This window comes from Engystomops pustulosus, chromosome 4 (assembly GCF_040894005.1).
Source record: "Engystomops pustulosus chromosome 4, aEngPut4.maternal, whole genome shotgun sequence".
Classification (NCBI taxonomy): Eukaryota; Metazoa; Chordata; class Amphibia; order Anura; family Leptodactylidae; genus Engystomops; species Engystomops pustulosus.
The window spans coordinates 78,603,407-78,621,347 of NC_092414.1; the positions used below are offsets into that span (position 1 = coordinate 78,603,407).

General features: G+C 42.3%; 1 protein-coding gene across 2 annotated transcripts in view; it reads left to right on the plus strand.

The window, feature by feature from the left end:
• The first annotated feature begins 1,141 nt into the window (after window positions 1–1,141).
• Window positions 1,142–17,941, plus strand: part of NEDD1 (NEDD1 gamma-tubulin ring complex targeting factor) — a 30,670-nt gene continuing 13,870 nt past the window's right edge. Inside the window, exons 1-8 of one of the 2 annotated variants that reach the window (XM_072146464.1) lie at window positions 1,142–1,300; window positions 3,706–3,849; window positions 9,845–9,939; window positions 11,347–11,463; window positions 11,604–11,744; window positions 11,838–12,067; window positions 13,576–13,774; window positions 17,631–17,811. In XM_072146464.1, coding sequence (XP_072002565.1) covers window positions 1,207–1,300; window positions 3,706–3,849; window positions 9,845–9,939; window positions 11,347–11,463; window positions 11,604–11,744; window positions 11,838–12,067; window positions 13,576–13,774; window positions 17,631–17,811 — 1,201 coding nt within the window. In that variant the 5' untranslated portion in view covers window positions 1,142–1,206. Of the gene's footprint in view, window positions 1,301–1,339; window positions 1,647–3,705; window positions 3,850–9,844; window positions 9,940–11,346; window positions 11,464–11,603; window positions 11,745–11,837; window positions 12,068–13,575; window positions 13,775–17,630; window positions 17,812–17,941 lie in introns of those variants that run through there. The other variant, XM_072146465.1, reaches the window with a different exon arrangement.

The window sequence follows — 17,941 nt, forward strand, 5'->3', positions numbered from 1 at the left end:
CCTGCGCCATGTAGTATACAGCCTCCCCCCATGTAGTATACAGCCTGCCCCTTGCAGTATACAGCCTGTCCCCATGTAGTATACAGCCTGTCCCCATGTAGTATACAGCCTGCCCCATGTAGTATACAGCCTGCCCCCATGTAGTATACAGTCTGCCCCCATGTAGTATAGTCTTCCCCCATGTAGTATACAGCCTGCCCCCATGTAGTATACAGCCTGCCCCCATGTAGAATACAGCCTGCCCCCATGTAGTATACAGCCTGCCCCCATGTAGAATACAGCCTGCCCCCGTGTAGCGTACAGCCTGCCCCCATGTAGAAAACTGCCTGCCCCCATGTAGAAAACTGCCTGCCCCCATGTAGAATACAGCCTGCCCCCGTGTAGCATACAGATTAAAAAAATAAACTTAATACTCACCCTCCGGTGTCCCCGATGTTCGTTGCGGCTCCCGATCCCCATCGCGGCTCCCGGCGGCTTCTTTACTCTTCTGTCTTCTCTAGCCGGCAGTCGCGTGACGGCCGACGCACACTGTGATGCGACGCTGTCGCCGCTGATTAAGTAATCAGCGGCGACAACGCCGCATCGTAGTGTGCAACAGCCAGCAGATCGCATGGACGCGACTCTGCCGGCTTGAGAAGATAGAAGACAGAAGAGGATACACGGGGAGCCGCGAGGAACATCGGGGACACCGGAGGGTGAATATTAAGTTTTTTTTATCATTGACTCGTGTATAAGCCGAGGGGAGGTTTTTCAGCACCGAGTTGCTGAAAAACTCGGCTTATACACGAGTATAAACCCCCGGGGGCCTGGCACAGACTTCGCACCAGGGCCCATCAGCTTCTAGTTACCCCAGTGCTCTCCACCTTTTTTCCCTATATCACAAATACTTAATTTAAAAAGAATTTCATAGACAACACTGGAATATTTTAGTGTAAAAGTTGTGTAGCATTAATGTTGAACTCAAGTTATGGGGTTATTTCTGTTGCACTGGTAGGGGCTTCCTGCATAGAGGTGGCGCGACCCCATAAAGTATGATGAGAGTAACCTGGAGTATTCAACCAACAGCTTCTCCTCCCTCTGGCAGGGGACAAGGCACTCATAGGGTTAATGAGGCCATTCCCGCGGAGATCCTTCCACATCCCATAACAGAAGCGCCACCGCGCGTTCCCGCATTTCACCGGAGCGCGCACGCAGCCCCGTAATACAATGCACGAGTCAGTTGCAGAGCCTGGTGACGTCACGGCGCTGTCCCCGAACCGGGCTCAGAGTAGGGGAGGCGGGGGACGAGAGCGATTAAGAGGTGAGAGCGGGGCTTCTCCGGGCTGCGGGGGCAACAGGTTGTGGGAAGCGTTGTTGTCACTGCTGACAGCGCTGCCGCAGACTGCACTGAGGGCTGAGGACGCGGTTTGGCGGGACGTTTGAAAGTTTCAACTTTTGTGTACAGCAACGATGGTGGCGCCCGGTCACTGATACCACAACATAACGGCGCCCAGAGCGAGGCCGTAGTGACTGCTGCGTGCTGTGGCTTCTCGGTGCCCGTAGTATCCACTTCCTGGATCACCACAGAACTGTGTGCAGTGTGTCCAGTCCCTGGGGTGCCCGGGTGTGAGGCCTGACAGGCACAGAGTGACAGCCAGTGACATCAGGTGGTGACCTGTACTATGGGACTGACCCCTCTCCTGCACTGTACCTGGGGGCTCTTAGCTGGAAGTAACTGCTAAGTGGTAATGGCAGAGCAGTGTATTGTATGTGCAGGGCCTGGAAAAGCAGTAAAGAGAACATTAAAAATGAGAGTGAATTAAGTTACCCTCCTTAACTCCTATACAATGTGTTATTCTCGTGCCCCAAATGATCAAAATATAAAAACAATTATCCCATACAGTAAATGTTAAAATGGAAATCGTACAAATTACGTTTTTCACCATTAATTCACCCATCATGAACGTTTAGTGTTTAAATGCCGCTGGCCACTTCTGATGATGTCATGGGGAGCACCTAACCTCCATGGCAGTGTGACTCCTCCCATTTTAATCCTGCCAGCAACTTGTCGCTACTTCTTCACAGATACAGATGTGACAGGTTCCTATAGAGCCGTAGTCTTTTTGGCTGAAATATTTTTCCCCTTACATCTCCATCAATCAACTTTTTTTTATTATCAGGCATCAGACTGAGCATGCCCTGCTTGGCCGGCCCCTCCCATCTGCTCCTCCTTATGCCTCCTTACTATTCAGCACTTCATGTCATGTGACCAGAATGAAGTAATTTAAGGTACTTTGCATTCGCAAAATGTACCCATGTATTTAGTATTTATCTGATCACAAAAAATCATGGTAGTCTCCATGGAGGATGAGGTGGAGTAGAAGTCCATGAAGGCTGCTGTTTCATGTGGTGAGGTACATACATGGGGTACATTTTGCAAATTTAAAGGACCTTAGAGGACCTTTCACCACCCCAAATATCCTAAAGGGAACATACCATCATGTAGGCACTTGCATCCTGATTGAGGGGCACTTAGAATTTTCCTCCTAGCCCCTCCATTCCTGAGATATGACTATTCACTTTGCTGTATCGTCAGAGGAGGAGCTGCAGCACGGGAGGGGGTGTGTTAAATATGCTAATATCCGTTGACACCATCCAACGGAAACATGTCACAGCAATGAAAAGCTTGCTGCAGGACCAATTAGAAAGAGGTACACGCAGGGCATGATCAGACTTGTGGAAAACTTCTGTCAAGTTTGAATCCACTGAGAACCCTCTTACGTTCCCTGCTGTTCTGCTCTGCATATTTGTGGTAGGTGCAGGTGAGTATGTGTGAGGTGTATATCTTCAGAATAATATTAACTGATAAAGGACTTGTTCTCTACCGATGACTCCTGTCAAATAACCCTGCAAAATGGACATTACAAAGCTGGGTTCTAGTCTAGTAGCCAGTATGGTGTGGCATGCTGTTGTGAAGAGTTCACAACATTTCAGTGCATTTTAGGGCTCATTCACACTGCCGTCTGCGGGGCCGTACATGCGGCCGCAAATTTGCGGCCGCATGTACGTCCCCATAGACGGCAATAGCGGCACGGCGGGGATCCGGTGCCACACAGGTGTGGCACCGATCCGGGCCGCACACCGCAAAAAGATAGAGCAAGCTCTATCTTTCGGCGGATGTGCGGCCGTGTGCCGCTATTTCCTATGGAGGGAGGAGGGGTCACCTCCTCCTCACCTCCAGCACACGGCGGTATGCCCGCACGGCGGGCATACCGCGTGTGAATGTACCCTTACTCTTATATATCTACTGATTTCTAAGAGGTTCTGACCATATAAAGTTGTCCAGACGGTTCAATTTGATTGAGATCAAAAGACATCTACCACCAGGATAAAGGGTTGTAAACCAAGCACACTTGCATACTTGTGTGTGTGGCCCCCATGTCAGTATCCACTTTTCTTCTTAAAATTCTGCTAATAGATGTTAATGGAGCCTGCAGCCCCTCGGGCTCATTTGCATAATTTGCAGGCCATTAGAAGCTGAAAGAAGAGCAGATAAGGCACACACCAGTATGTACAATCTACAATCCTTCATCCTGGTGGAGGATGTCCTTTAAAACACTTAAAATAAAACCTAGAAAATATAACATGTTATGACAATTTTTTGTGGACCTCGTATCTAATTTATAAACTGTTTTTTTTTTTTTTTTTCCCTGTTATTTTCTCCAGGAACCACAATGCAGGATAACATCAGACTCGCTTCAGCAGGCGATGATATTAAAATATGGGACTCTTCATCCATGACTGTGGTGGAGCAATTCAATCCCCATAGTGCTACGCATCCTGTATCATCCTTGTGTTGGAGTAGTAACAGTATCCTTTGACAGGTGCACATTAGTTCTGCAGCAGACATGCTATGGACAGAGGTATCTTCTGTACCTTGCAAAATATTCAATATTGCAGTGTTCAAGATGCAACTTTATTATATTTCTGGGGTAAGATATAAATTAAAGCGTTATTAGAAATCCTAATAAAAGTCTGTATACATCTTGGCTGATTTGGAGTACTGGGTCAAATGCTGGAACATTTGTTCTTCGTGATTTAGGGAAAAGTGGGGAAAGAAACCCAGCCAGTACCTGAACAAATGAAATTATGCTCACAGTTACCAGCTACCACATTTCGGAGAAAATGCACTAAAATTGGAGAGATACATTGATCATTGATGAGGCAGGTATTTAAAGGAGTTGTCCCAGGTTGCTCGGCCTGCTGCATCGCTGATTAATGACAATATTCTCATGGTTGGTGGGGGGCATTTATGACATTTATAAACATCATTTATCACGTCAGTGGCTAAATTCAAATGGCTATGTCTCAAGAACCCTGACACCTAGAAACACAATTCTGGTATGACACTAAACAGGAGAATCTGACATTGTTAGCACCAACTGGTGGGTGTTTGCTATAATATGCTCATCGAATGGAGAGGGCCACAGCCGATGCGTAACGTACTACTACGTTAAACGTCGGTAAGGGGTTAAAAAGGGATACACAGCGGTTTTCAATTATATTACACAGCTAGCACCAACCGTGACAGTTAAGTTATTAGATACTGTGGTCAAACCCCATTGCAGTGCTTAATCAGTGATGCACATGGGCACCCCTATCTTGGCTGATGATCGTTGAGTACTAAAGTTATAATAAAAATCTTTATATAGCACCACCATATCGGAAGAAGCTCAGGAGAAGTCCTGGAAACGTGAGTAGGAGGTTAGAATTGAAAAAGAAAATGATTTAAGATCAACGGTATATCAAACAGCATGGGATGGGTGATGGACTGAGATGAGAGAGAGGTAGGGAGGTGCTGCATTGTGCAGAGCTTTACGTGTGAGGGTGATTAATTTAAACATTATTTGGAAGGAGTCAGGCAACTATTGCAGTGTCTGGCACAGACTGGAGGCATTTGTGTAGCATTTGATCTGAAAGACCAGCTTGGTTACTGCGTTAAAAATTGATTGTAGCGGAGAGAGATTGGTAAGTAAGACCGATTAGTAGGGTGTCGGTGCAAAGGAGAGGACAGAGTCTTTCACAACCCCAAGACAGTGGACTTGCTGTCTTGGGGTTATGGTGTTATTGGGTAATTTAGTAAATGGTAGACAGAAAACAACTGGCCTTCTGCAGTAAGTTGGTGTTGCATGCAGAAGTGTATAGCTGGGTATCGTCAGCATAAAGATGTTACTGAAAACCAAATCTGCTGATGGTTTATCCAACAGACAGTGTAGAGGGAAAGAAACTGAGTCCTGAGAAACCCTGACAGTAAGAGACAAGGAGAAACTATAAGTGCGGTCAGAGAGATGGCAAGAGAGCCAAGAAAATACAGTATCCTTCAGGCCAAATGTGCCAAGCATTGTGAGTAGGAGCTAGTGGTCCAAGAGATCAAGAAGAATGAAGAGAGAATAACCATCTTTGAATTTAGCAGCGAGGTTATGATTTATAAAGGAGATGTAAGGGAGATTAGAGACTGATCGGTAGTTAACAGCACTGGACTTGTCAAGGGTAGGTCTCTTTAGTAATGCATGCTTCAAAGAGGAGAGAAATACAGCGGACTAAGGTAGGGGTTGAAGATTTTAGTGAGGTGAGAAGTGCCTGCTGGGGAGAGGGACCTTACAAGTTTTGAGGGGACTGGGTAACTGATGCAGGTAGTGGGACAAGCAGATGAAAACAGCTGTGACACTTCTTTCTCTGTAATTGTCTCAAAGGAAGAGAGTGAACATGGGGAGGTTACCGGACAGAAGGAGATGAGTGGAGTTAGTGGATTGGGAAATTATTTCTTGGGGCATGCAGTAAATTTTATCTTTTGTAGGTACCTTTAGTAGGTAAGTACGTTGCTAGGCTTGGTCTTCAGCCCCAAGACCTATGAAACCTTTGGTGTTATTTGAGAGTCAAGTCTCGAGGAGCCTATTGGGATCAGTTTGGAGAGGAAATAGACTTGTTTTGCAAGGTAAAGGGCAAAGTTATGGGTTCTGAGCGTAAATTTGAAGTGAACATTTGCACTACACTGCAACAGGTTTGGGGCATGTACCAAGGTTGCTTACATCTGTTGGACTGAGGACGGTGCCACCTCATCCAGGGCTCTTTTGAGGACATGATTATAAAGGTTAGTAGCCAGGTTAGAACAGGAGAAGGAGGATATCGCCGTTTCTGTTAAATGGTGAATACTTATAGGTGCTGGTTCTAGTATGTTCTATAGATGACCATATTCTGTGAAAAACTATTGACCGTGAAAGAGAGAAGCCTATGGTCTGAATATAGAAAGGCAGTATTAGTGAAGTCAGAGACTGAAGAGTCCGACAAAGAGCAAGTCTAGAATATCTAACTCCTGGTGAGTAGGAGAATCAGAAAATCTCCTATGATGATTGTTGGAATATAAGAAACAAAGTGGTCGAGGAACTGGTAGGGTAAGCCAAGAGGATGGTATACTACAGCCACACAAATGTATGAATAAAGACAAAAAACTGAAACCGGAGGACGATGCCTCAGTGATACCTTCCATAAAGAGATGTAAACCAGCCCCTATTAGGGGGTTCTCACCTGGTGATTGTCTTATGGCAAAATGCCCCAGTCAGGGGTACATTGGTTTTCTCTGTATGGTCGTGTTGGATCCTGGCGTAGTTCTGCAGCCACTAGCCAAAAATTTCCCAAAAAGCTCCAAAAAAAAAAAAAAAAACTTGGGATACTTAAGCTTGCATAGAAAACAAAAAAATATGGCAAAAATTGTGGAATATTAGCTGGCTACCAAGGGGAGTGAACCCAAACTATTAGAGTAAATTAAATTTATTGTAAGGTACATTACATAAAATTATCGGTATAATAAAACCGGAATATTAAGTCCTTACTGACGCGTTTCGGGTGGAACACCCTTTTTCTAAGTGCAGGACAGAAATGAATAAAGTATGTTATTTTCTGCATTATTGATTTGTTACATTTTGTGCAAATCCTACTCAAACATTAGGACTGTCAAACTATGCACCCAGCTACACTGATTCTGGCTCTCTTGACATATGGTCCATTGATATGTTTAGGTACAAATAAGTCACCCGTATTATTGTTTTCTGAAAGTGATGGAGCAGATAGCACGACATTGCAGGAGAATTCTGTGATATTGTGATGTTTGAAGAAAGGATTGGGACAAAATCTCAGTGTAGAAACTCTGTGAGCAGGCGTTTTATGCAGCAGAACATCAACCGGGAACAAAACAAGAACTCTGATAAGAACATAAATAGATTGTCGAGTAAAATCAATCCATGGGGTAACTAATGTTTATGACCTGTAGCTTATTATTTCCTGGCCATTCCTATACATATACTGAAGATGTGTGCACGCTGCTGATTGATCTCTCACACTCTCTATCTTTATTCAGATCACAGTGCAGTGTTATGTCTGCATTAATGAGACACCGGAGTCAGCTTGTTTTAGCCAATGGATCATTTTTCTTTAGAAAACACACTTGTTTGCTTTACGTGGTCCTTGGTATAGACTAATAAACGAATTGTAGATCAGTAGCCAATGCGTTTCCACCCACAATGTGTAATGAAGATTTAAAAGCAATGCAAGACAATCCTTCAACCTAGGAAAGGTAATTGGTGAATTTGACATTGTTATAGTTGATCTGTTTTGCTTTTAATCACACTACGGACACGTTAAAGCTCACAGTAACACAAGGATGTGGATTTAGCATTCGGGAACATATTGGCAGTACATTATGCATTGCCACACAATAATGAATTGTATTTTTTTGTAAGCAGGTCCTGATCTTTCTGTGGTAAAGGGGCCGAGAATTTGCCACAGCAATAATTTATGTAAATGTATAAACCCCATCTGCTATACTGTGGATTAGAAAACTCTGTGGCATATACTCAACAAACCGCCCCACGTTTCCCTGGTCTCATTATGATTTATGAGGGTGGGGCTTAAAGAGATTTCCTGGAATCCTGGAAAACCCCCCAGGGGCTGATGTTGAGCAATATAAAGGGTACTTTCCCTGCTCTGTCTTCCAATTCCAGCTTTGTGGGGGTCCCTAGCATGGAGTAGCGGATGTGCGTTGTGTCTTCTGGGCAGGCCATCTTTGCCGAGGACTGGGAGACCACAATGGTTCTGGAACGAGGGCAGGGAAGGTTTTTTTCTTGTGGTCACCCTTGCCCTGAAGTCTTTTAATGTAAAGAAATCCCACAACCTGAAATATTGTACAAGTGATCATTTATTTGAAAAAAAAAAAACCCTGCACCATAAATATTATAATTGGTGTTGCTGCATCTGTAAATGTTTAGCCTAAAAAACATAATTTTATGGATCCTGCGCTTAACCGCTTAACCCAACCTGATGTACCCCATCATCATGGGCAGCAGTGCGTAAAGACGCCGTGATGTTGTGGAACGTCATGGCTTCTCTGTCACCCTGACAAAGTGCAGGGTTACAGGATCAAACATTCTTTCGTTTCTGAGAGCCAAGGCTCTGAGCAATGAACCTCCACACCCTAAATCGCACCCCATACAATTAAGCCCCTAAACTGCTCAGCTGTATACCTCTCCCCTCTGTGCTCTCTCTCCATTTTGATATAAATTTGAAGAAAACCTAAAGGATTAATAAAGCTCCTAAAAGCTGTTTTGAATAATTTAAGGGGTCACTTGAGAATTTTTTTTAATTTTTTGGGGGAATGACTTGAGAAATTAATGACGTCACAGGGAGCGACGATCCACGGAAAGATGGCGGCGTCCTCCTTCCAAGACATCTTCAGCGCGCAGCTACAAGGACCTGCGCGTACTCGTCCGCGAAGCCGGAGTTCTGCACACGCGCGGAACACAGGCCTACAGCTGCTTGATTTCGGGCTCCAAAGCCGGAAATACTGGGAGGATCAAAGAGGCTACTGGGACATGGGGTAGTCACTCTCGGCTCTGGCTACTCCACGCCCCAGTAGCCTCTTTTGAAAATTTGCATATTACCACCATTAGAGTTTTAAAAAGCTACAGGGGATGTGAGGATTAGCCTTTAAAAGGGCTATTCTCACGTACAATAGAGGCACCTACCACCTGATCTACCTTAATAGGTAGATCAGTGGTGGTAGGTTTCCTTTAATTTATGCACGCTATACATGGATCCCTTTTGACAGCCACCTCACATAACACTGTGGTACACGAGTCTATTTAACTTTGAATATTATGTACAAACAATCCCCCTCCCTCTTCCCGAGGAAAACTCCCAAAACAAAAAGGAAATCGCCCCCCCCCTTCGAGAGACTGCCACCCTCAATTACTGTACCTCATCATAGTAGTCATACCTCCACGTCTTCTACTTCACCCAGGAGCTTTACTTGCGTTTGTTACCAGCGCAGGCGAAGTACATTGTGGAAAGAATGTTACTTGTACTACTATTTGCACTTTTTAGATAAATTTTGTTTTCTAATATAGAACATTTTCTATAGAGAATGGACATTTAAACATGTATATTGCTTTATTTCTTTCACGTTCTGTTAAGATACGTCACCCATTTTATCTGTGACTAAATTTATTCTTGATATTTCCAATAAGGAAGCTGCTATATCGCTCAGGATCTAACACTGTGGTAGCCTTTGCTTTGAACTTTAATCAAAGTGAAGCTTTTCAGATCAAGAGTACTGAGGCAGTAGTTAGCAAATTCTATTTTTTGCCACTTAGAGGTCCCAGCCATTTCAAAGATTATCTAGCCTGTCGTCAGCTTTTCATTCTTTGTACTTGAACCTAAAACTGACCTTTGTTGATAGAAATGCAGGGTAATACTAGCGTTCCTCCTTTGCACTGTACAGATTGCATTGTATGGTCCCTAACTATAAGCTCAGATCATTGTCTGGTCAGCGCTTCTGGCAGTGGTGATAAAATTGTTGTTTCAAGTTGCAAGTCCAAGCCTGTCCCTTTTCTGGAGTTAGCAGAAGGAGTAAGTATTTGTCTACAATAGGAAGACCTATCCAGGCAGTCCCCTACCTAAGGACACCTGACTTACAGACAACACATAGTTAAAGACGGACCCCTCTGCCCACTGTGATTTCTAGTGAGGCTCTCTGGATGCTTCACTATAGTCCTAGATTGCAATTATCAGCTGTAAAATGTCTGTAATGAAGGTTTATTTATAATCCTTGGTCCCGTTACAGCAAAAAAAAAAAAAATGAACCTCCAATTGTCACTGGGGTAAAAAAAAAAAAAAAATTTGTCTAGATCTACAATTATAAAATATACAGTTTCGACTTGCATACAAATTCAACCTAAGAACAAACCTATGGACCCCATCTTTACGTAACACGGGGACTGCCTGTAGGTTAATTGTAAATATGTTGATGTTGCCATGAAATGTTGTCTTAAGAGCCTTGGCCAGAAATGAAATAAGAAAAAACACATAAAAATATTTTTTGTGAATGTTCTATCTACGTTCGATGGAACAGCAACTGTCTTGAATTTTTCTGGGATCTTGTTGACCACAGGAAATGTTAGAAATAGATAGTAGATATTGGTCCTACCTCTAGAACCCACATATGTCTCAGGACCAGGTGCCCTCTGACCCCCTTCTTGCAGCCCAGCTGAACTGTGAATGTGTTGGGCATGTGCGTGCCCTCTCCATCCAACTGAATGGGAGTGATGAGAATAACCAAGATTTTACGCTCTGTGCTTCCATAGAGCTTAAAGGATATCTACCACCAGGATGAAAGACTGTATGCAAATAAGCCAGAGGGGCTCCAGGCCCCATTAACACTCCATCCTGGTGGTAGATGCCCTTTAATGGAAAGTAGCCATGCATACTCTGCACAACATTTAGCCCAGTTGCAGGAGGGAGTTCAGCGGGCCCTTGTTCCAGAGGTGGGACTCACATCTGTTTATGGATATGTCATTCATGAATGGTCTAGATGGGTATAACTCCTTTTATGTAGGTGCACATGTATATAGGATAGGGCCAGCACCTGAGATGAGACTTCTCCTTTCTTTGGTGTATACCACCTCCAAAATTAAAACCAATCCTGTACAGGGCACTTTTATCAGCTTTCCAGACGTACCTTTCCTGGTTTCTAGTGACTTTGGTGAAAATAGTTTTATCTTGATGCAAATTAATGCACTGGCTCTGCAGACCATAAGTGACATAATTTGCTAATGAGAGTGTACAAAAAAGAAATTGGGAACAGGAATGTTAGGCTTGGAAAGTGGCTTCCAAAATTCTGCTTTTACTTGCTGGGTGATTCTGGAGCTGGTAGACTCCCTTCAATGAAATGGTAATGTACATATTTTACAGTTTATCTAATGTGATGTTTGTTACTGTATGGAACTGCTTGACCATTGCTGCTCTTTAAATTACTAGAAAAGACAGACTTGTGTGAATTTCAACTCCAGCTCCCAGTACGTGGTCAGTGGAGGTCTTGATAACTCTGTGAACATCTGGGATTTAAAATCTAAAAGACTCCACCGATCCTTGAAGGTAAGAAGTTTCTTATTTATCGTCTGCCTAACTGGATCTATACTCCAGTTGATTGAATAGCCTGCAGCTAGGATTTAGGAACAATGTGCATTTTACAGAACTTTTAGTTGTGACCTTTTTTGCTTCACTTTTTCTTTTAGGATCACAAAGATGAGATAACTTCGGTTACGTTTAATGGCAATGACAGCTATATTGCCTCTGGCTCTATGAGTGGGGAAATCATATTGTATAATGTTACTACCAATTTATCCAGTGCACCCTTTGGTCATGGCAGCAATCAGGTAAGGGACATATCATGGCTCACTTTTTTATTTGCTATTGTTTCTGTGTATCATGATTTTATATCCTGACTAAATGCAGGTTTCTTTCTTCAGCCTATTCGCCAGTTAAAATACTCCTATGTAAAGAAGTTTCTACTTGGTGCAGCATCTGACAGTGGCAGCGTGACGCTATGGGATACACACAGCCAGAATCCATTACATATGTTTGAGAGTGCTCATAAGGCTCCAGCATCAGGGATATGCTTCTCTCCAATGAATGACCTTCTGCTTGTCACCATTGGACTGGATAAAAGAATTATCTGTTATGATGTATCTAGCAAAATGCAAGTATTTTTGTTTATTGTATCAACATTATTTTATGTTTTATCTTACAATGCTTATTTTAGTGTGATACTATATAATCAAGTAAAGTGGCGTTTTCCTCACAATACATTACTATCCTGCTTGCTAGGACTCTTAAAGGAAATCCACCATCAAAGTCAAGCATGATAAACCAGAGACCCTTGCTCATATATCCAGGCTCTGTGACTATGGTAAACTTATTATATTTGTTATCCATAGCCTCCTTCTTTGGAGAGGCTATCACTATGCCCCCCAGAGCCCTTCTAACTAATTTGCATAATATTAAAAGTTTATTTTAGAAGTAAGGAGATCATGTAGATTACCACAGTCAGTGTCTGGATCTTTGGTTAAGTGTCTGGTTTATCATGCTTGATTTTGATGTTAGATTTTCTTTAAAAGGGTATTCTCGTCTGGGCATTCACATTTAGTTTCATTAATCTGCCATTTATAAACATTTCTTCAATAAGATGTTATTAAAGAAAATGTTCCTGTGTGCAGATAATTTTTCATAAATGTAGTGATATGGTCCCTTAGAAACAACACCCACTCCTCAGATACGACCACCTCTGCTGGACTGATTGCACAAAGAAACAAAAAGTTTCTGTATATGAAATGTCTGGGAGTTACTACATGTCGCACAGCCGCCCCGTGGTAATGATTGCTAAATCAATGTGGTCAGGCAAGACTCAATAGCGCATGTCTGGCCACTGCTGCCAAAATGTGAGGTGGTCGTATCCGAGGAAGCTATCTCGTTTCTAAGGGACAACATGGCTACATTTATGAGAAATTATCTTTACACATAAACATTTTTTAATAACATCCAATTTAAGAAATGCTTACATATGGCAAATGAATTTAATTAAATGTGAATGCCCAGATGGGAATATCCCTTTAATGAATGGTAACCTCTTACGATTAAGCCTTTGCTATGGTAAATACTTTCAGCGTGCTCGCTGCCATACCTTTGCAATGTGGAGGTACCAATATCTAGATACCAGCTCTTTATTTATAGAGGTCTGTTTCTAAATGACAGAATAAATATCATTGTTTGACCTGTATATTATCCCTCCTCCTTTTTCACCACCCTCCTGATTATTGCTATTATGTGATTGTTTGCTGCTATTTTGCTAAGCTTCTTTTTCCATGCACTGCAGTGGTGCATTTATCAAACAGGCTGACATTAAAGGACATCTACCACCACATGTAGGGGTGGTAGATTGTCCCCAAACGGATGCTCGTTCTCTTAGGGGTGATGGGGGACTCCTGCTGGCTCGCTCCAGGCAGTTTTCTATACTGAAATATGCAGAAGACGGCCTGGAGCCTGCCAGCAGTGGTCCCCCATCACCCCTAAGGGAACGAGCATCCCTTTGGGGCCAGTCTACCACCCCTAAATGTCCTTTAATGAAGTGTTACCGTACTAATGAAGCTCTGAAGTACCCAAGATCTTTCATAAGTTATGCTGAAGACAACTTTTTTTTTTTTCTTGCAGTCTTCTGCAGACGATAGTAGCTGAATCTCCTCTGACTGCTGTAGACTTCATGCCTGATGGAGCCACGCTGGCGGTTGGTTCTTCGCGAGGCAAAGTTTACCTCTATGACTTAAGAATGTTAAGTTCTCCCATCAAAACGGTGAATGCTCATAAAACCTCTGTACAGTGCATCCAGTTCCAGCACAGCAGCACGCACAAAGTGAGTTTTGCTAAAATTTGTATAATTATATATTTATTACTAAATTTCTTTTTTGTCATTAAAAAAATCCATGGGGTAAGAAGCCTGTTTTATCATAACTAGATTTAGACTAGACAGTATTTTTCGTGACCACAATATTCTGCATGGCTCATGCGCACCATACAATATTGTTTTCATAGCAAGGGATGGTAGCTATGGCCTAATAGATAGTTAACTCTATCTCTCATAATCTTTCAATGTACCCTGGGCTGCCATATGGTACCATCCACACCCCGTGATCGTTGCTGCAGGGTAGCACAGGTAGCTTGCTCCTTCTGCACCCACTCGCAGTCCATGTTTGTCCATTTTGTCAAACACCTAGGATTGGAGCTTTTCTGGTGTAAAACAGTCTGGCCCCAGCACAAGCGGGGCACTAGTTCCTGCAAACTTCTTCTGATGAAACCCCATAGGAAGAAATGGCATCAGAGGAATTGCCCTTCATGACTGCCATAAAAAGTTAGTACGGCGGTCATTAAGGGGTTAATTATTCAGCTCTCTTCAGTCAATACTTTTATAGAACTAGTTTCATCTGAAAGCTGGAATTTTTGGCAATTCTTTGTAGAGCTATAGCTCAGATTCGATGGGAAATTTTTTGTAAACAGCAATTTTAACCCCTTAACGCTCTGCGCCGTAGCTCTACGGCACAGAGGTACAGGGAATGTATGAAGAGGGCTCACGGGCTGAGTCCTCTTCATACAGAGGTGGGGGTTGTTGCATATTGCAGCAAACCCTTGGCGCTAATAACCTTTTGATTGCTGCCGGCAAAATCGCCGGCGGCATTTAAAAGACGGCGCGCGGGCGCCGCCATATTTATTCAGATCGCCGCGCCCCCGAACGTCATCGGGGCGCAGCAATTGGTTGCCATGGTAGCCTCGGGTCTTCGTTTGACCCGAGGCTTAATGGCTTCTGCAGATTCGTTACAATGAGCCAGTGGCTCATTGTAATGAATCATGTGCAAAAATGCCATGTATTGCAATACAGAAGTATTGCAGTATATGGTAGGAACGATCTGACTATCTAGGGTTAATGTACCCTAGATGGTCTAAGATATAGTGGAAAAAAAAAAAAGTTTAAAAAATAAAAAAAATTTATAAAATATTAAAAATTCAAATCACCCCCCATTCGCTAGAACTGATATAAAACATAATAAATAGTAAAAATCACAGACACATTAGGTATCGCCGCGTCCGAAAATGCCCGATCTATCAAAATATAAAAACGGTTACGGCCGGGGGGGGACCTCCGAGACGGGAAATGGCGCCCAAATGTCCGAAATGCGGCTTTTACACCTTTTTACATCACGTAAAAAAATGGAATAAAAAATTATCAAAATGTCGCACAGACCTCAAAATGGTAGCAATGAAAACGTTGGGTCATTTCGCAAAAAATGACACCTCACACATCTCGTGCACGAAAGTATGAAAAAGTTATTAGCGTCAGAAGATGGCAAAATTTATTTTTTTTTTTTGTACATATTCGTTTAATTTTTGGAAATGTATTAAAACACAATAAAACCTAACCAAAGAATAAAACTGAGGTGTTATTTGGAGCGCATAGTCAGTCGTAAAAACTGAGCCCACAAGAATGTGACGCAATTTTTCCACATTTGTTATTTTTTTTTCAGCTTCGCAGTACACGGCATGTTAAAATAAATAACATTACGGGAAAGTAAAATTTGTTACGCACAAAATAAGCCCTCACACAGGTCTGTACACGTAAAAATGAAAAAGTTATGGATTTTTGAAGGTGGAGAGCGAGAAATGAGGGAAAAAACCCTGCGTCCTTAAGGGGTTAAAGACAAGCCTCAGATTCTCAATAGGATTTAGGTTACTTTGGCTGTGTGTATAGGGTTGTTGTCCTACTGGGAGGGTAAATCTGTGCTCCAGATTTAAGTCTTTTCCTGTCTCCAACTGGTTTCCCTCCATTGTTGCCCTGTATTTTGCTCCATTTACTTTCCCATCAACTTTGACCATTTTTTTAGTCTCCGATGAAGCAAAGCATCCCCACAACATGATGAGGCCACCACATGCTTCACCTTGTCTGAGCTGTCCGTTTACTTGGTCAACTATGTCTTGTTAGGTTAGCGTTTGTGGTATTCCTTCAATTTGATGGTTTGAATAGTTCTCTGTGAGATGTGGAGAGCTTGAACTATCCCAAGTGCAGTTATTACTTTTCTGCTGTTATACTGAGATGCAGGGTGCATTCACGCGTTCAGTCTTTCAGATGCAGTTTTGGAAGCCAAAAGTGGCGTGGATCATAATGGGTGAGAGTATATCCTTGAGAGAAGCTGCTCCTCCTCTGTTTACAATCCACTCCTGCTTTGGGAATCCACTCCTGCTTTGGGCGTCTGAAAAACTTCCATGTGGACGCGTCCTAAATTACACAAGTTGTTCTCTATTTACTCAATGCAAACACCGGGTGCTGGATAGCGGCTACTGGTTTTAGTGGAAACGCGTATGTTATGAGGCCGAGCCCCGACCCCGGGCATTTGTGTTGTTTGTAAAAGCAATAAAAACGCCATGTGTAACCGCACCCTTAGGAATTTGGACACGCTGAGGGAAATGTATCAATATATCTGAGGAGGGCACTCTCTGTTGCGGAATGTGTGTGTGGTGCCGCTTGTTCCCCATACATGTAGGTCCGTATCTTGATGACTTTCCCATTCATTCCATAGTTATTGCTATTGTGCTGGATCCATATACAGGCAGTCCCTGGGTTACATACAAGATAGGGTCTGTAGGTTTGTTCTTAAGTTGAATTTGTATGTAAGTCGGAACTGTATATTTTATCATTGTAATCCCTGCCAGAACTTTTTTGGTCTCTGTGACAATTGGATTTTAAAAATGTTGGGTTGTCATAAGAATCAGGATTAACAATAAAGCTTCATTACAGACACCTGTGATAACTGTTACAGCTGATCATTGTAGCCTAGGACTAAAGTACAATAAATTACCAATATCCAGTGGTCCGTTTGTAACTAGGGGTTGTATGTAAGTCGAGTGTTCTTAAGTAGGGGACCGCCTGTAGATGCATTATTCGTTTCATACATCAGCTCCTGTTCTAGGCAAACATCAGCACTTTGTGCTGCTATATACCATTTGTCTGTTGTTTTGGGCTCTGCAAATTCTCATGTATATTATTTACAGTTCATTGTCTTGATGCAATTTTTGTATATCTGCGATCAGATATATTATATCTTTTTTGATAGTGATTCCTAACACTATCACATGTTTAGGCCCTGCTCGTTACACATGTAGGTGTGTAGTCACCTTTTTAATTTAATTTGATTTTTCTGTCCATTTTTTTTCTGTATTTATATGTCTTGTAATAAAAGTTTTTTTTTTTGTATTCTACATGACACATTCATTTCTTTAATCATGTAAAAACAATTAATCTGGCGCACTAGAGAACTGTCTAGTTTTACTCTGCACTGTCTATAGACCAACACATTAAATAAATTTCCCCCAATGGCTTTTATATTGGCCAGAGTACAGGGGGCCTAATGCATATGCACGCCACACTTATCAAGGTGTGTTTCATTTTCACAAATACTTTAATGCTTTGTCTTGCTTTACCAAATAAAATATCAATAAGATACATTTAATTTTGTGTATGTAATTTAATGATATTAGGAAAAGAACACTTTTGCTACCCACTATAACTATGTATCTTTTTTTCTTTTTATTGAGTTTGTTTGCAGTGTTTATAGTGCCTGTAAATGTTTTCATTGCACCATTGTTTTTTGAAATTTTTTTTGTATCTACTCTGCATTTCATGTCTAACCAAATTGTATATTTATTTTATAAATATATTTTAGACCAGCAAAAGTTCAAGTCGATCTTCCTTGGCATCCTCAAATGTAGCAAAGAAGGCCCCAACCAAATCAACAGCTATCATAAGTGGAACTCACACCGTAAAAGATATGCCAACACCAGCACAATCTCAAGCACCCATGATAGTGGATAGTAAAGAATCTGCAGTGAACTGTGAAAAACCTGGTATGAATGTGTTAATAGGGAATCCTTGAGGTGCCTCTGTCATGTGCTAATTTAATTTTGTTTGTCAGTCCAGGGGGCCTCTATAGGGTCCCTGGCTGGCATGATAACTATTGCACCTTCAGATTACCAT